Source organism: Phacochoerus africanus, chromosome 8, assembly GCF_016906955.1.
Source record: "Phacochoerus africanus isolate WHEZ1 chromosome 8, ROS_Pafr_v1, whole genome shotgun sequence".
Lineage (NCBI taxonomy): Eukaryota > Metazoa > Chordata > Mammalia > Artiodactyla > Suidae > Phacochoerus > Phacochoerus africanus.
In genome coordinates, this window is record NC_062551.1 from 50025930 (window position 1) to 50045172 (window position 19243).

At 50.0% G+C, this 19243-nt stretch overlaps 2 protein-coding genes across 2 annotated transcripts in view; both read right to left on the reverse strand.

The window, feature by feature from the left end:
* Nucleotides 1–656: 656 nt before the first annotated feature.
* The window catches only part of LOC125133212 (carcinoembryonic antigen-related cell adhesion molecule 1-like), a 101216-nt gene continuing 82629 nt past the window's right edge, over nt 657–19243 (reverse strand). Inside the window, exon 9 of the mRNA XM_047791338.1 lies at nt 657–1278. Within this exon, the coding sequence (XP_047647294.1) occupies nt 992–1278 (287 nt within the window). The 3' untranslated portion in view covers nt 657–991. The remainder of the gene's footprint in view (nt 1279–19243) is intronic.
* LOC125133084 (carcinoembryonic antigen-related cell adhesion molecule 1-like) lies at nt 6241–11164 on the reverse strand. Its single transcript, XM_047791103.1, is given in 6 exon segments — nt 6241–6391; nt 6393–6447; nt 6450–6500; nt 6910–7185; nt 9430–9792; nt 10959–11164. Coding segments are annotated over 6 exon segments (960 nt in total). The 5' UTR covers nt 11023–11164.

Genomic DNA, 19243 nt, shown 5'->3' on the forward strand with positions numbered 1-19243 from the left:
CCACATGTAGCCAGTTCTGCATCCTGTTCATTTTCCTTTAAGGTCAATTTTCCTCTCACGCTATCCTCCTTCCTTTTGTTCCTTCTTTCCATCACTCTTTTTTTTTGGCCTTTTCTAGGGCCGCACTCGCTGCATATGGAGTTTCCCAGGCTAGGGGTCTAATCAGAGCTGTTGCCATCAGAGCCACAGCAATGCGGGATTCGAGCCACATCTGCAACCTTCACCACAGCTCATGGCAACACTGGATCCTTAACCCACTGAGCGAGGCCAGGGATCAAACCCGAAACCTCATCATGGTTCCTAGTCATGATTTGTCAACCACTAAGCCACGACAGGAACTCCACCTTTCCATCACTCTTGATGGTTTTAGAGGGCAGGCCCTCAACAGTCCACTCAACGCTGATGAGTAATAATAATAGCTGACTGTTTTCAGGTCCTGCCGTGTGGCTGGCATGGGGGAAATCCTTTACATCCCTCCTCTCTTATCCTTCCATCCCCATGAGGGAGAGGGCTCATTCCCAGCGTGCATGCATAGGTCTGATCTGCAGAGTGCTTAAACAAATCAATGGAGGTCATGGAACTGGTAAGTGGTTCCACTGTATCTAAGTTCTGCTTGAATTTACAGCTCCTAACAGCTATGTTAATAAGAACAGTAATGCTATTTGATAGCATTTATTGAGCCCTGGCTCTGTGTATGACACGAAGAGCTTTCGTCCCATTAAATATCCTTACCACAGCCTAAGATCCAGCTGTTCTAGTCCAGTTTCACTGATGAGGAAACTGAGGCTCAGGTGGTCGACTATCTTGCTGAAGATCAACCATCTAGTGCACATCAGAATCCAAACTATAAAAAGCTTGTTTAATTCCGGCATTCTCATCCGTGTTGCTCTAGAGGCTCTGTAGGAGGGGCCCAACTCCTCAAGGCTGCCGTCACTTTCAGTCCCTCACCCCTGCCAGTGAAGGACATGTGGAGGAAGTGGGGGAGGTAGGGTCACTCACATTTCACATCCAGCCTGAGGGGGTCACTTTTGCTGGAATTGCCCAGGTTGGAGGCCTCGCACTGATAATTCCCAGCATCCTCCCTCCTGTCGGGCTCTATGGTGAGGGTGCCATTGTCCTGGGACAGCTCCATCCTCTCTGTGAGCAGTAGACTCTGGCCATTGAAGAACCAGGAGATGGCGACCCCGGTGTCATTTGTGAGGCATTTCAGGACCACGGTGTCCTCGTGTTCTGTGACGGTGGTGCTGTTGGCTTCGATGATGGGCTTTGCCACTGGGTCTGCGGAGAAACAGAGGAGGTGACTTGGTGGTGAGTGTGTCTGGGGCCGGGGGCCACGCTCCTTCCTCAGAGACCTCAGCCATTCCTGGGGCCCAGTGACCTCTGTAAAGGCGACTCAGGATGGCCCTGACCCCGTGAACAAGGTCTTGGGTCTCTCCTCATGGAGGAAGTGTAAAGGAGAGGGCAGCACCTCCTCTCGGACCTCTAGGTCCCCCGGGACGAGCCCTGACCAGTCCCCTCGACATCTCTGTAGTCTCAGCACTAGGAACATCTTCTCAGCCCACAGTCCAGCAAACTTAATGTCAAGTGGAATTTTCCCAATGGATTCCTATGTGATTCTTTTCTAGAACTTCTGTGACTTTAAAAGGTCAGGCCCCACTTCTCATATTCACTTCTGTATGTGTTGAGGAAGGCAGGCTTGCCAGCTCTGTCCATCTTTGGTGTAAAGGCAGCTTTACATAAAATAGAGAAGGTATTTACTTTCTGTTAAATTATTAGTGAACATGGATGGCCTCGCCCTGGCTTTGTCACCCGAGGAATTGAACAGCTTCCAATCTCAAGGGTTTCTTGCTCTAAAGAGAACTTGTACTTCCTAATCTGTAGAGTGATTATCACAGTGAAAGAAATCTCTGGAGACATAGTGCCAGTTTCACAAAATATTGGCACCCTTGGAGTAGAAGGAAACTCCTGCTACTAAACAAAGGGCTTATTATATGAAAAGCCCAGAGCTAGCTTCACACTCAGTGGTGAAGCACTGAAAACTTCTCCTCTAAGATCAGGAAGGAGAGAAGGATGCCACTTTCACTACTGCTATTCAACACAGAACAGAAGTCCAAGCCAGAACAATTAGGCAAGAAAAAGAAATAGAAGGGATCCAAATTGGCAAGGAAGAGGTACAATTATGTCTGTTTGCAGACAGCATGACCTTACATGTAGAAAAACCTTGAGTTCCTATTCGTGGCGCAGCAGAAACGAATCTGAATAGGAACCGTGAGGTTGCAGGTTCAATCCCTGGCCTTGCTCAGTGGGTTAAGGATCTGGTGTTGCCGTGAGCTGTGGTGTAGGTCCCAGATGTGGCTTGGATCTGGCATTGCTGTGGCTGTGGTGTAGGCCAGCAGCTCTAGCTCCAATTTGACCCCTAGCCTGGGAACCTCCATGTGCCATGTGTGCAGCCTCAAAAAGAAAAAAAAAAAGGAAAAAAAAAGAAAAACCTAAATATTCCACGAAAAACTGTTAGAACTAATAAGTGAACTTAGCAAAGTTGCAGGATACACAACAGACAAAAATCAGTTCTGTTTCTCTACACTAACAATGAATTACCTGTAAAGAAAAATCAATAAAACAATTGCATATACAATACCATCTAAAGAAATAAAATGCTTAGGAATAAATCTAGTGAGGCAAAAAAAACGGACATAGAAATCTACACCCTCCTTCACTGTTGGTGGGAATGTAAATTGGTACAACCACTATGGAAAACAGTATGGAGGTACCTCAGAAAACTAAATATAGAACTACCATATGACTCAGCAATCCCACTCCTGGGCATATATCCAGACAAAATTTTCATTCAAAAAGATACATGCACCTTTATGTTTATTGCAGCACTATTCACAATAGCCAAGACATGGAAACAACCTAAATGTCCATTAACAGATGAATGGATTAAAAAGATGTGGTATACATACACAGTGGAATACTACTCAGCCAAAAAAAGAACAAAATAATGCCATCTGCAGAAACATGGATGGAACTAGAGCTTCTCATACTATGTGATGTAAGTCAGAAGGAGAAAGACAAATACCATATGATATCACTTACATGTGGAATCTAATATATGGCACAAATAAACCTATCTATAGAAAAAAAACCTCATGGATGTAGAGAACAGACTTGTGGTTGCCAAGGGGAAGAGAGAGGGAGTGGGATGGATTTGGAGTTTGGGGTTAGAAGATGCAAACTCTTGCATTTGGAGTGAATAAGCAATGAGATCCTGTTGTGTAGCATAGGGAACTATGTCTAGCCACTTCTGATGAAACATGATGGAGGATAATGTGAGAAAAAGAATGCATATATATGACTGCAAGGAATGTGTGTGTGTATACATATATGTATGTATGCTGTATATATGTACAGCAGAAATTGACATAATATTGTAAATCAACTACAATAAAAATAATTAAAAAATATATATTTTGCTTTTTAGGGCCACACCATGGCATATGGAGGTTCCCAGGCTAGGGGTTGAATCGGACATACAGCTGCTGGCCACAGCCACAGCAATGCAGGATCCGAGAGGAGTTTGTGACCTTCACCACGGCTCATGGCAACACCAGATCCTTAACTCACTGAGCGAAGCTAGAGATCGAACTTGCAACCTCATGGTTCCTAGTCAGATTTGTTTCTGCTGTGCCACGATGGGAACTCCAAGATAATAAAAATCTTAAAGAAAAAGAAACCTACAGAATTTTGCTGGAAGAAGAAGGATAGGAGTTCCCTGGTGGTGCAGTGAGTTAAGTATCTGGCACTGTATGGGTTTGATCCCTGGCTTGGGAACTTCTCCATGTCATGGGGGCAGCCTCCCCGCCCCCCCTGCAAAAAAAGAAAAGAAATTAAAGAAGCATGGATAAATGGAAAGACATCTGTGTTCATGGATGGGAAGATGTAATATTGTTAAGATGACAACTTAACAAAGAGACCCACAGATTCAATGCAATCCCTATCAAAATCCCAATGAAATATGATGCAGATACTGAAATTTCCAAAAAGTCACATATAATCTCAAAGGACCCCAAACAGCTAAAATAAATCTTGAAAAAGAACAAAATTGGAGGACTCATACTTTTTGATTTTAAAAGTCACTGCAGGGGAGTTCTTGTTGTGGCTCAGTGGGTTATGAATCCAACTAGTATCTATGAGGATTCAGGTTTGATCCCTGGCCTTGCTCAGTGGGTTAAAGGATCCAGTGTTGCTGTGAGCTACAGTGTAGGTTGTAGATGTGGCTCAGGTCTGGTGTTCCTGTGACTGTGGTTGTGTGTGTAGGCAGGTAGCTACAGCTCCAATTGCACCCCTAGCCTGGGAACTTCCATATACTATAGGTGCGACCCAAAAAAGACAAAAAAAAAAAAAAAAGCAACTGCACAACTACAGTAACCAAGATAATGTGAGTCTGACATAAAGATAGACATATAGACCAATGGAAAAGAAATAGAGACCCCAGAAGTAAATCCCAGGGTATATGGTCAAATGATTTTCAGCAAGATGCCAAGACCATTCAATGGGGAAAAATCTATTCAAAAAATGGTAACAGGAAAACTGAATATACACAAACAAATGAAGTAGAACCCTTAGCTTGTACCATGGACAAAAATTAAAATAAATTTAAAATTTTAGCAGTTCCCATGGTGGCTCAGCAGGTTAAGAACCTGACACAGTGTCTATGGGTATGTGGGTTTGATCCCTGGCCTCACTCGGTGGGTTAAGGATTTGGCATTGCCACAGCTGAGGTGTAGGTCACAGATGCAGCTCAGATCGGGCATTGCTGTGGCTGTGGTGTAGGCCTCAGATGCAGCTCTGATTCGACCCCTAGCCTGGGAACCTCCATATGCCACTGGGGCACATGGAGGTTTTTCCTAAAAAGAAAAAAAAAATTTTTGTCATTTGCAACAATATGGATGGACTTGGAGGTATAATGGTAAGTGAAATAAGTCAGCTAGAGAAAGACCAATACTGTATAATATCACTTAGATGTGGAATCTAAAAAATTAAGCAGGAGTTCCCGTCGTGGCGCAGTGGTTAACGAATCCGACTAGGAACCATGAGGTTGCGGGTTCGGTCCCTGCCCTTGCTCAGTGGGTTAACGATCCAGCGTTGCTGTGAGCTGTGGTGTAGGTTGCAGACGCGGCTCGGATCCTGAGTTGCTGTGGCTCTGGCGTAGGCCGGTGGCTCCAGCTCTGATTCGACCCCTAGCCTGGGAACCTCCATATGCTGCAGGAGCGGCCCAAGAAATAGCAACAACAACAACAACAACAACAACAAAAAAGACAAAAGACAAAAGACAAAAAAAATAAATAAAAAAATAAAAAATAAAAAATTAAGCAAACTGGTGAATATAAAACTTCCATATGCTGAAGGTATGGCCATAAAAAGAAAAAAAAAATCCTTAAACATGAGAGTCAAAAGTATAAAAGTCTTAGAAGAAAACATAGAGGAAAACTTCTTGAAACTGGATTTGCTAATGATTTCTGAGATAAGATACTAAAAGCACAGACAACAGAAGAAAAAAATCGGTAAATTGGATTATATCAAAAGAAAATTTCTGGGTATCAAAGGACAAAAATCAAGAGGGTGCTGGCAACCCACGGATTGGGAGAAAACATTTGCAAATCACATCTGGTAAGAGATTAATGTCCACTTTTTCTTTCTTTCTTTTTTAATTTTTTTTGGCTTTTGTCTTTTTAGGGCCGCACCCATGGCATATAGAGGTTCCCAGGCTAGGGGTCGAATCAGAGCTGTAGCTGCCGGCCTATACCACAGCTCATGGTAAGGCTGGATCCTTAACCTACTGAGCAAGGCCAGGGATTGAACACATACCTTCATGGTTCCTAGTTGGATTCATTTCTGCTGTGCCACGATGGGAACTTCTAATGTCCACCTGTTCAATTCAACAACAAAAAGAAATTAACCCTGAGGACCTTTCGTCTTTTCCCATCTGCAGTGTGCCCGCCACTGCATACATGAGGCTGAGAGAACCCCCTCCCCATATCCAGGCTGGACTCAAGGTCTGCCAGGAAAAACCAGACAGCAAGGAGAGGAAGGGTCTGCTGAGATATAGTGGGAGGGTTTGGGCACACATTTGGGATTTGCTTGTAACTTTTGGGAAGTTGGGAAGTAACTTCTTTCGGACTCTTCTCTGAAAACCTACAGGCTCTATCACACAGCTTGGTAGTGATGGTCCAGGGGTCACTTACCAGAGACTGTGATAGTCTTGACTGTGGTTTTACTGAGGCCAGTGACAGAGTTATGGACAAGGCAGCTATAGAATCCACTATCATTTGCAGTGATGTTGAGGATAAAGGTCCCGTGTGACTGCTGGGGCCTCCCAGAGATAAGTCAAGAACAGAGCGGATGGGTTAGAGGCTACTCGGCTGGAGAGGCTGAGGTTGCCTCTGGATGATCATAGGAGTCTGAGGGGGAAAAGGTGGGAGTGCCTGGGCCATTTGGAGCAGAGAGTATAAAGCCACATGTGATGTAATCAGAGGGAGGAGGAAGCTCCTGGAGTGTGTAAAGACCACAGTGTCCTTCCGAACTTGGTATAATCTCATTTTAAAACTTTCTGACAATAACCGCCCCTCATTTTCCCTCACTCTGAGTCTGAGACATTAACAAATCTCTTTCTCCCATCACAGGATAGTGATCCTGAGCCTCTCAATGCAGAGCTACACATCCCCTCCCAGTCTTAGCTCAAGGCTGGGCCTGTCCTGATTTGCCCGGGACAGGAAGTCATGTCGCATCTGTGGGTCCAAGGGTGACAATCTAGGCACTTGGTCCTGAGGGGAATGGGTATGACCTCTGGCAGTGTGGATTTCAGTGGGCAGCTGAGGCCATGTAGGAACCAAAGTTACTCACGGATAACATTCAGGGTGAATGGGTCACTGTAGGTGGCACTCCCTGGGTTCTGGATTTCACACTCATAGGGTCCTGTGTCATTCCTTTTGATGCTGACTAAAGCGAGTGTCCTGTTGTCCTTGGACAGGTCCAGCCTGGTGCTGCTGGGGAGGCTCTGGTTGTTGATCCACCACCTGTAGGTTGTGTGCTGAGTCTCAGGTTCACATGTTAACACCAGAGTGTCCTTGTGCTCCATGGGGTTGGGGTTGTTGCTGGTGATGACGGGCCTGGGTAACACCGCTGTGCAGGTAACAGAGAGAACATTGCCTTTCTTATACCTTTGACTCCTCCAAGAGTGTCTTCAGTCAGAGCTGGCATCTCTCACCTCTCAGTCAACCTGAGTCTTTAAAGAATCAGGCAGGTTTGTGTATCCCAAGACAAATGAGAATGTGAGGCCACCTGCTCTATATCTGGGAGAAAGCACGGGCGTCTTCTGCACTGAGTTGTGGAAAGAACAAAGTGGAAGTCAGAGACTACCTGGCAGGTGTCTGGTTCTTCCCTGACCAGCCTGGCCTGGGAACTTGGGGTTTGAGCAGAAAGAAACAAGGGGAGACCAGAAGAAAGCTCAGAGGTCAGCTCAGTACTCAGAGTCTGGAGGTGGGCAGTTCTGTCCAAGGGTTTGATAATGACTGACATGAGGCAGTGGCCCCATAAATGGTAGGGCAGAGTCCAGTGAATCAAAGAGAAAAGAATGATGGAGTTCCTATGATGGCTCAGTAGTAATGAACCCAACTAGTATCTATGAGGATGCGGGTTTGATCCCTGACTTCGCTCAGTGGGTTAAGGATCTGGCATTGCTGTGACCTGTGGTTGCAGGCGTGGCTAAGATTCCTCGATGCTGTGGCTGTGGCATAGGCCGCAGCAGCAGCTCTGATTCAACCCCTAGCCTGGGAGCCTCCATATGCTGCAAGTGCAGCCCAAAGCCAAAAAAAAAAAAAAAAAAAGAGAGAGAGAGAGAGAGAGAGAGAGAGAGAGAGAGAAAAGAGTGAGCAGATAGGCAGGCAGGAGGGAATGATAAGTGAATGAATGAATGAATGACCCATAACCTCTGTAGAGACTGCATCCTGGGTGCAGGATCCAAGGGGGTCTGGCCACTCACGCTTCTGCTCCCTCCCCGTGAGGTCACACCATTTACTCCTCCCCTCCTTCACAAAAGCAGCTGCGTGTGTTGCACATGGGTTCTGTGCTGGTTGCAGGTATAGAGTGGGGACTGAGAATGACAAGTGCTTTCCTTTATCCTCCAACACATCAGGAAACACATTTCAAGTTTAGTGTGGGGAGATGTGGATCTGCCATCTGAGGGAGGCGCCTGGACTTTGTCTGCACTGGCTTGGGTTGTTGCCTCAGATAATTTAGTTCTCTGGCAAATGCAGATTAATTTTCCATTTGGCCTCACTCCCCAGACCAGAATCTCTCCCTCTGAGCTGGGGATGCTCAGAAGAAAGGATCTGAACCAAGGTCTAGTCTTGGGGTCTAGAGACATCTAATGAGGCCCTGAGGGTGTGGGAGAGGAGGGGGCTATAGCTGCAGACCCACTTCTTGTGACTTATCTGCCACTAGTGTCTGTGTGATCCTGATTCAGTGACTGTATTCACTGTGCCCGAGTTTCCCCGTAATAAAATAAGACGAATGGTAAATGGTCTCAGACTTATCATGTTGTTTGTATATTAACTGTAAATCATTCATAATTAACAACCTAAAGCTGGGCATAGAGGAGTTGACAAATAAACTGTCCACTTTTATTTGTGTCCACAGGGGAGGGCCCCTTGGGCTGAGTCCTGGTGGACGAGGAGCTGCCAGCAGCATCTTTTCTCCTTTGTTCATCCCTGGGGACACTGATCTTCCTCTGGAGTCTCGTTAGTCCCCACTGAAATTGGCTAGTGGCCTGGGGACCTGACCCACCTTGCTTTTCATACTGAGTCTCAGGTGAAGGACCAGGCTCCATCCCTGCCCAGATGTGGCTCTTGGGACTGAGCTCTGACTGGTGAGCAGCTCAAAGCCTTGGGACTCAGGCAGCTGGGAACTTGCTGTTCCCTGTCAGCCCTGCCGCACAGACCCTCTAGGGTCACTGGAGGCAGGGGCCCTGGGACAGGGTCTGGGGAGGGGGCTTCCCAGGGCTGAGCTTCTCTGTGAGGATCCCAGGGGACCCTGAGGCCAGGCCCCTACTGAGTCCTACAGGGTCTTCCTCATGGTCACGGTCACAGGGAGGGGCCCAGGGGGTTGACTGAGACTGATCTCCCTCTGCTGAGTTACTGCCATAGGACTGGTCCTTCTTTTTGCATAGAATGTCTGTAGGGTCTGGATTCCAGGAAAGGAATTTTGATTCTTCGAATTTTGTTTCCAATGCATGTGTCCTAAATTTTCAAATCCCCAACATGGGATATAATGCAGAGGGGATGGGGCACAGTCCAAGCCTGTCAATCCTGAGGGTATGACTAGAATTCACCCCACCCAACACCCAGAGTTCAGAGAAGAATCACTCACGGTATATACGGAGTTGTCCAGTCACACTTTCAGTCTGATTATCTCTCTTTGTGACAAGTAGGGTGTAGTAGTTTCCTGTGTCACTCTGGGCGACCTTCTGGAACAGCAGGGATCCATTGGGGTAGATTGTCTCTCGACTGCTCTGTGCAGGCCCTGGGGTATTTGCTTGAGCGTCCACTCTACATGATACGATTAACTGGTTGGTCTCTACCCTTTCTCCTTTGTACCAGCAGTAGCCTAGAATATTCTCTGTCACATTGTGGACAAGTAGAAGAACACTTGTCCCTTCCACAGCATTGAAGGGCACTGATTCAATAGTGATCTGGGCAGTGGTGGGCAGGTTCCAGAAGGTTAGGAGTGAGCCTAGGAGGGAAGAGAGAGAAATCAGTTAATATACGGACTTATGCATTGGGATGGGAAATAGACCTGGGTCCTGAGCAGGTCTATTTATACCTCAGCCTTGTTGTATGTTTTTGTAGAATGTATGTGTGTGTGTCCTACTGGTGCATGGTCAGCAGCATGACCTCGTTTCTTCTGCCCCCTGAGCTTATTATTTCCCCTGGTTGGAATACTCCTCCCAGGTGTGTGCCTGGCTCACTCCCTCACGGCCCTCACTCACCTGCTCACACTCAGGGGGCTGTTAGGAGCTGCCCTCCCCAATCACCTGCTTTAATGACTCCGTCTTCACTGTCTACCTTTTCCTGCTTTGTTTCAAGTCACTTGTCAGCACTGATAGCACATTCTGGATCTCTTTGCTTGTCTGTCTTCCTCCCATAGAACGTGAGCTCTATGAGGGCAAGGACTTGTCTGATTCTCTTGTCCCCTGAGTGCTTGGAACAGGCTGCAAACACCTGGTGATGAAGCAATCATTGTCCCCAGGGCCCGCCACACCTTGGTATTTATTTGCATTTTCTAAAGTTGGTGGGTAATGTAATGTTTAGTGTCCCTGGCTGAGTTGTTTTTCTATGACAATAATTATGATTAGTATTGTCATCGGTTTTCAATGATTTTTATTATTTTTTTTTGGTATTTTTAGGGCCGCACCCACAGCATATGGAGGTTCCCAGGCTAGGGGGCCAAGCAGAGCTGTAGCTGCCAGCCTACACCAGAGCCACAGCCACAGCCAGATCCAAGCCGTGATTGCGACCTACACTACAGCTCACAGCAGCACCAGATCCTTCAACCACTGAGCGAGGCCAGGGATAGAACCTGTAACCTCATGGATACTAGTCAGATTCATTTCCGCTGAGTCAGGACAGGAACTCCAGTTTTCAACAATTATTGCTCAGTGAAGAATAATTTGCAAGACCTACAGAACCTGTAGGTGTCCTGCCCCTCACCAATTGCAGTTCACTGAGATTTTTCCTGTTGCTGAGCCCCTCCCCCCTCCTACCCTGGTCCTCTGTCCTCTCCCTTCAGGTCCAAACAGAAACCCTCAGTCCCCTCTCAGAGCCCTGTCTCCCCAGGAGACCCCAACCAGGCTCTGTTCTCTCATCTCCAGCCACTCCCTGAAAACTGTCCCCTCTCACCTGCCAGCAGGAGCCTGTGCCAGGGGACATGCCCTCTGTGGGCAGGGGCTGAGGGGGGCTCCATGGTGCCTGCTGCCTGCTGTGTCCCTCCCTGTGAGAGAAGAGTTTCTGCTCCAGAAAGGCTCACAAGCACTGCTGTCTGAAGTGTGAGCTCTGCTGTCCTTCCTCCCTCTGTGCTGGGCCTCCTCCTGGGGCAGGAGCACTTCACTGGGTCACATGGGTGGGGGCGGGGTCTCTCCAGGACCCTCCCTCTCCCTCCCCTCTCGTTCCTGCCTCCCCAATGCCCTCCTTCCCCTCCCCTTCTGTCTATATGTCCATCCCTGGACACTTCTGAGACACACACACACACACACACACCCCTGTTTAGACAAGCACAACCCAGTGGTGTCTGGGTCATGGGCTCCCTACAGCTATGGATCAGAATTCATTCTCAGCCTCCCACACAGCCCTCTCTTATCTCCTTCTGGCTTTTCCCTCCCGAGCAGGAGCCTGGGTTGGGGGGGAAGCATCAGGAAGCCTTGTCATAGGAATGTCATCCCCACTGTGCATGGGAATCAGCTCTGGAACTTTATAAGGACCAAGAATGCCCAGGTGACACCTTAGAAAGGCTGCTTCAGCAGCTGCCTGGATCACATGCTGCCCAGCCTGGCTGAGAGCCTGCAATGCTGGTGAGGCTGCTTCTCCCCACCCACCCCAGTGTTGCCCTCAGCTGTGTTCTGGCCTGGGGTCTGTCAGCACCACACAGAGCCAGGCATCTCCAAACCCTGTGATACTTTCCTTTTGTGACACAGAACCCCAGCTGGGCACCCAGTTCTCAAAAATCGGAGAAAGTTGGATTTACTCCCAGCAGGAAGGTCACAGATGACTCTGGAGGTGAGAAAGAGGCAAGCTGAGTGACAACTGATCAGGGGACCTGACCTCCATCTTTAGTGTCACCAGCCTGGTGGCTGTTTCCAAGGACAAAGACCCAGAGCTGGATGTCAGAAGGAGCTGTAGGTTTTCCCACCTTGGCTCAGTGGGTTAAGGATTCAGTGTTGCTGCAGCTGTTCCACAGGTCATAGCTGTGGCTTAGATTTGATCCCTGGCCCGGGAACTTCCATATGCCAAGTCTATGGTTGAAGAAGAAAAAAAAGGAAAAGGAGGAGCTGCAGTTCCCAGGTGTGAAAGGAAATGTTTCCTGTGTGTCCTTGGAGGAGAGGATGGTGCTGCTGGGAGACAGGGCAGCTAGAGATGTAAATCTTGCCTATGTGTGCATGTGTTGGGGGGTATACTCATCTTTTCCCATTTTCTCCAGCTGGAACCCAGGGCATCATCCTGGCCACATCCTACTCCCATCCAGTCCATCATGAAGTCCTGTTCCCCTGGCCCCTCTAGAAACCATAGGAATCTGGCCCTTCTCCCACCTTCACTGCCCCTTCCTCTTAACGACTGTGACAAATCTTTCTGTGTCTCTGTCTTTGCCCCCTCCAGGTCTTTTCCACGAAGTAGCCAGAGGATCTTTCTAAAACTTAAATCTGGTCACACACTCCCAGCCTTTCAACAGGCCCATCCTTGCTCTCAGGATAAAGCCCCAAATCCTGGGCGCAGCCTCCCAAACCAGGTGCCCAAATCTGGGCCTCTGCGCACCTGGCCCCTTCTCCTCCTCCCCTCCCTCCGTGAGCTCCCTGTACTGCAAGCTGCCACTTCCCTGGGACCCTTTTGCCCAGCAGCCATCTGCTCATCTTTGGGTCCAATGTCAGCTCCTTGGGAAGCCTCCCTCTTACATTTCTCAGGATTTTCCTTCTTGTATTCACCACAGATTGGCAGATGAGAAAACTCAGATAATCAGATAATTATATCTGACTTGTGGGAGGGTTATTAATGCCTGTATCCCCAGCTCAAACATGAACCTGTCCTCACCATGAGAGTCCAGGCCTGGTACAGGTAAAGGTTTGTTGGGTGTCTGCTGAACGAACCTGCACCAATGGAGAGTTTTGGGTCCAGAATCAAGGTTGGGGCACATGGCAGTTTTGAGCTCACACATTTCCTGCCCTCAGGAGGCTGGGGTGGCCATGTCCTTGCCCTCACTGGCCAGGCAAGGATGCCCAGGAGCCCTCGCTCCCTCAGAGCCTCAGTGTCATCATCTGGGAAATGGGGTGATCATAATGACACTAGTGTCATCTGTTACTGGCCAGACCAAACTGATGAGTAGGATGGCTCCAGCCAGCCAGGATGCCCTTGGAGTTGGGGTGGGTCTGATTCATTCAGCAGAGGCCTGCACCAGGGCAGGGCCTCAGGAAACGACAGGGGAATCTAGGGGCTTGGGGGGATGAGCCCTTGGGAGTAGGCAGGCCCATGGGTTTGGGAGTAGGACGGGCTCAGCCCTGTGCAGGGGTCCCTACCCAAGAGGATTCTAACTTCTCACAACAACCCTAAGGGCAGCACAATCATTATTATCCCCTATTATCCCCGTGTTACAGTTCACCCATTCCTTCCTTCTTAATGGAATGAATATTTGAGTGCCTATGTGCTGGCACAGCAGGCTCTGCAACTGTGGGGCAGACAGAGCCCCGCTCTCAGGGAACTCACGGGCTAGTTGGTGGTAAAGGTAAGGATAACCCCCATCTCTCCTGAGGGCCGGTTGTGTGACAGCGCCAGACACACTACTGCGCTCCTCCAAACCTCACAACGGCACTGGCATAGGGACTCCTGTCATCACGCCCATTTTATAGCTCAGAAAGTTGAGGCAGAGAAGGAGGGAGCCTCTTGTCCGTGTCCCACTCCTCGTAGCCTGAGGAACCAGGTCTCCCTTTCTTGACCATGGTCTGTACTGCCTCTGGGCTCTGTGTCCTGTGTGTGGGGCTGAGTCTTACAGTGTGACAGGGAAGGCCCTTGGGCCCCAGTCTGAGCTCTGAGCCTACTTAAGCCTGCTTATGCATCTGGAGACAACTCCAGTTCTATCCTTGCTAATGATAAAGTCTATGGCAGGGAGGATGATGAGCTTGGGGGTCTCTGGGCTTGAGGGCTCTGTCAGTTTCCTTCCTGTACAGGAACCTCCCATAGGTCCTCACTTGGATTGACACATACTCCTAATCCAGCAAGGACTTCATGTGTGCCTCTGCCTGAGGCTTGTACCATCTCTGTTTGGCCCATTAGTTTGTCTCCAGCCTGCTGAGATCTGTAAATAATGTGACACTGGAGAAAACCAAGGTGACAGCTCTCCCTTCTCCTAAGCAATGGTTAGGGTATCCAAAGCCAACCCTGGGCCCCCTGGTCCTAGGAGTAGGTATCAGGAAGTCAGGTCCTAGGGCAGCCAGGCTGAAGCAGGTGAACTGACAATGAATGGATGAGCGGATTGAATGAGGGATGGTGGGACAGGACTGCTTTGAGCTGTACTGTGCCCCCTCCCCCAGGCAGTCCCTACTACGGGGCACCCCTTCCTCTTACCTTTCCCTGATTCATCCCAAACATCCTCCCAGAGCAACGGTTGCTAAATCTCTTCCCCATTACCGTCTGATTGGTGCCAGAGACCTGAAAATTGGGCTTGGACCACTTCTACCTTGGAAACATGGAGGGTAGAGGTTGCCCACACTCACCTAGTGAGTACCGAGGAGGAGCAGGAATCCTGGTTTGGAACACTCACATCCTGGACTCTCTTCCAGTTTTCCCAGAGCACAGAGTGCCTCACTCCCCGCTCACTGAGCTCCGCTGAGGGGGTGTTGTGTGTCGGCAGCTGCGGTGGCTCATGCTTTAATCTATGCAGAGGCTGATGGCAAGTGTCAAACTCCAGTTCACACTTCCTAAGATGGTACTGGGCAACTGATAAGTCTCTGTGGTCAGGGTAGTATCTTCCTCTCACATGACCCCCTTCTCACAGTGGATTTTTCCTGTACCCACTCCACACAGGACGTCACTGGGCCAGTCCAAGAGCTTCCCCAGTTCTCTTGGCAGTGAAGTCAAGGCCACTTGGTCTCCAGTTTCCCGTAGGATGTCTAAGGTTCCTTCAGGGCTGCTGTCCTCTCCCACTCACCTTTGTCCCTCTTCGAGGCCCATGCCCAACTGGCCAAGGCGGTCCCATTTCCCTAGCTTACTCCTTAAATCCTCTGAGGTCCCAGATCCGGGGCCAATTCCCGCTGCAAGGCGGGTGCGGTGGAGCCTCCACACCATCCAATCCCAGACTTTCTTTGCTCTGAGTCCCGCCCCCTGAGCAATCCGAGCGTCACTGCACTGCCAGACCCCGCCCCCCTCGGCTAGGGCCTGAGGCCCCGCCCCCTCCAGCGCTGTGCAGTCTGCGATCAACAAAAAGTACATCGCTGGAGGCAGCAAAGCCTGTGTGTCAGGCTGAACTAGTGGGGAGTCCCGCGGGGGTCTCCCCAGCAGGGAAGCCCGTCTTTTCTCATGTTGGGTGTCAGCGTCATTTTTTCGCTTACCTTCCTAAATTAAAATCCTCTAGAACGCACCCCACCCGCCAGCTGGAGCGGGAGACAGGGATGCCACTGAGCCGCATTCTAGCGTAGGCTCCGGGAAGGTGGGGCAAGGTCTTCAGGGGATTGTAAGGGAGGCGGGGCGACAGCGCCTGAGGCGGAGTTCTGCCTGAGAGCCTGTGGCAGAGGAAGGTTTTTTCCTCCGCCGTCTTTCTCCTGCACCACTATAGTTCTCTTTCTCAGGGTTCTTTTCTCTGCCCTTTCCCTCACGGCAAGAACTGCAGGCAGTGATGGTGGATGTAGAGTGATCAACACCTGTGCACTGGCCGGGAGCCACACACCGCCTCGCGGGATCAGGCTGCCTGAGGGGGCGTGGCGCGAGGCTGGGAAAAGGAGGGAAACAGACGAGGCTCAACGGTCGCGCATGCGCACAGGCTCAATTGCCGCTGGGCGTCCAAGGCCAGGCCGCCTCTGCCGTCGCGTCGCTGTCCTGAGGGCGTCTTTCGAGACTCGGTTCCGGAGGCCTAGAGAAGCAGCTGGAAGTAGCAGATATGGAATCCGCTCTTCCCATCCCGCCCCTCCTCAAGCACAGGACCAGCCCTGGCACTGAGACACCCAAATGACCCTCTTCTCGTCCCTGAGGGAGACGGCGCAGCTCTTCTAGGGGACACAGGCCTCTGAGCCGAGACCCCCCCTCCCCCATTACCAGCCTTTGGACTGAGCGGCCTCAGCGCCCTCAGCTTCCGGGTTGGGGCCCGTGCTGTTTTCTCCACCTCAGGCTCTTTCGCCAAGTTTCCCCACATTCCATGGGTAGAACTTCCGTGCCCCTTTGAGCCTAGAGGAGGCGTTCAGGGGCTGAGCCTGCTCCCCCGGGGCAGCATGGCCAGCTCGGGAGGAGGACCGAGAGTGCCTCTGCCCACGGAGTCTTGAGCCCATGACTCGCTCTCACCGCTCCCCCAGCTCTCGCTCCGTGCAGCCCCGACCTTGCCTGAGACTTGAACGGAGCCCCAGCGCCTCAGCCAGGCTCCCCCTACCTGAGATCACACCCCACGAGGCCATGGACTGCCGGGACGGGGCCTCCCCTGGGGGGCCACCTGGCAGAGGAACAAGCGCCTTCCTGCCCGCTGGGCACCCAGAGAGCTCCAGGGTGGCTCCTGCCCGATCTTCAGCCTGGCCCGCACGGAAACTCCCGAAGGTAAGGGCCCACATTCAACATGGTGCCTGCCCCAGAGCTGTGCTCAGAGCGTTCTGGAACTCAGGGATGAGTACTGGCTCCTTGCCCAGGGCCTTTTTTAGTGTCGGTTTGATTTCCCCCAGACCCCTGTGGGGAGGCAGCCTGGTGCAGGGGAAGGAGTCAGAGCCTGGCTGGGGATCCTGGCTTGGCCAGCCCCTCACCGCCCAGCCTCCAGCACCATCCTTGTCTTCTCTAGGCCTCAGCTTCCTCCTCCATCAGATGGGGCTGTTGATCTGTGTGTGGCAGGACCTGAGCTCACCTGACATTCTGGTAGGTCTTAGTCCTTCTTGACCTAAAGAAGGACGGTCCCTGGGAGGTCTCCATGCCTCCAAGGTCAACTCACCTGTGTTCCGGTAGTGTCGGGGGTTCTGGCCTCTGGTTTTCTTCTTGAGTGCTGGCATCCCACCAAATCCTGATGTCACTTCCTAACCAGGTTTTCCCTTGAAGGCCAACTTCATTCTCTGGGCCACTGTGCCATCCCCTGAGCTGGCGAATTGTTGTCTAATGTGGACCCCAGTAATGAATCTGCACCAGAATCTGTGACCCATTCAAGAAATATCTTCCACTCCGAGGCGGGTCTCTGTAGGATGGTTGGTTTGGTTTTTTTTTTTATTTTTTATTTATTTTTTATTTTTTGTCTTTTGTCTTTTTGTTGTTGTTGCTATTTCTTGGGCCGCTCCTGCAGCATATGGAGGTTCCCAGGCTAGGGGTCGAATTGGAGCTGTAGCCACCGGCCTACGCCAGAGCCACAGCAACGCGGGATCCGAGCCGCGTCTGCGACCTACACCACAGCTCACGGCAACGCCGGATCGTTAACCCACTGAGCAAGGGCAGGGACCGAACCCGCAACCTCATGGTTCCTAGTCGGATTCATTAACCACTGCGCCACGACGGGAACTCCTGGTTTGGTTTTGATAGAAATCTCCACTGGGCCAAAAATCCCTGCTGGGATCTGGCTCCCTGGGCTGGAGCTGTGTGCTTGGGGTTGTAGGGTCTGACTGTTGCCGGCTGTCTTGGGATACAGGTTTAGTCTGGGCTGGTGGTCCATTTGGGGGTCCTAGTCCCGGCTCGGCCAGAGGTGTTGATCCAGCTTCTTGTTGAGCTGGAGGTGTCTCTACAGGCCAGGTTGTGGCTGGGCTCCAGGTCCCTCTCTCAATTCTGGCTCCTGTTGATTTCTAGATTCTTTTGCTGGCCCAGGTCTGTGCTGTGAAGCAGCTTCCTCTTTCATGAAGGGCATCTTTTGGATGGGGGCGGGGGGGGGGGTGACTGCTGAGGTGCAGGTTCCTGTGGGGCAAGAAATTCCTGCTACAAAGCAGGTTTTTGTTGGGCTTGAGGTTCCTGCTGGGATTCAGCTTCATTTTGGGCAAGAGGCTCCTGCTGAGTGAGGAGTATATTGGGTCCCTGCTGATCCTTAGATGCTGGCTTGGCTGTGGCTGTTTTTCTGGCCCAGGGTCCGGTTGGGCGATTAGTGTCTGGTGTGGCTCAGGTTCCCAGTGGCCCAGATACTGACTTAGAACCTGGCTCCACTGTTGTATGTCCCTCATGGGAGATGTTGACCTCCCAGGCTTCATACCTCTGGGCCCCCACAGGCCTCCTTGGTCGCAGATCCCTCATTGGTTACTCATGAGGGCACCTCCCTTGGGGTTCCACTCCTTCACTCTGGTATCCTTGGTCTTCCTTTTGAAGGCAGTTGGTGAGTGGGCCAACCACTGCTAGTGCCCCACTCCTGTACCAAGTGAATCACTCTGTGCCTCCTGCTGTGGGAGGAGGGATTATGAACAGATGGAAGCTGAGGGCCCAACAGTCTCCTACCAGAGGGATTGTGTCTTAAATGAACCCCATCCCACTCACCACTCAGTTACAAAGAAAGTTTCTTCTCATAAGGCCAGCATTCCAATTTAGTCCTCTGTTTCATCTGGATGACAGAAGCCAGATTCTGATCAGTGTTCCTTTTATATTCTCTACTTCTGATGTTTGAGGAGAGGGTCAGAGGGGAAAGCGGGATAAACTGTTGTAATTTTTCCCTCTTAAATCATTCTTTCAGATGGTTGCCACCTTTATTTCCTTATATTATCATTCTGACCATTTTATTCTCATGTTAAAAAAGATATCCTCCTATTTCTTCAGCTTGAAGCCCTTTTCAATGGCATTTGAAATCGTTCACATCAATTTCTAGCCTTGAACTATGCCTCTGCATATGTCTCCTTTACTAGATTGGAAGTTTACAGTATCAGATGACCATTGATGATGATGATGATGATGATGATAAATAATGGAGAGGTTTTACGTGCTAAGAAAACTGTGCCAGGTTTTTTTTTTAACCTATGTTATCTTTAGTAAGACTATGTTTGATTCATTGCTTTAACTTCTTTCTTTGCCTTACCTAGCTCTTACCTCCAAAAATTTTGTTGAATGAATTAAAGAATAAAAAAATGGGCAGTGGAGAGAGATTGAGGGTAGTATTGGATGTGCGTATAATCTGGATTGAGTTTGGAATGAACAAGGTAAAGTGAGTCGTCTGGACTGAATGTGAGGTTCTAGGCCCTATTTGAAAATGATTTTGACTTGTTATATTTAAACATATTTATTGCCTTTTGTTTGCTACTTGCTTGGTTGTATTTAAGGTCCCATGGGACCAGCTAGGCAAC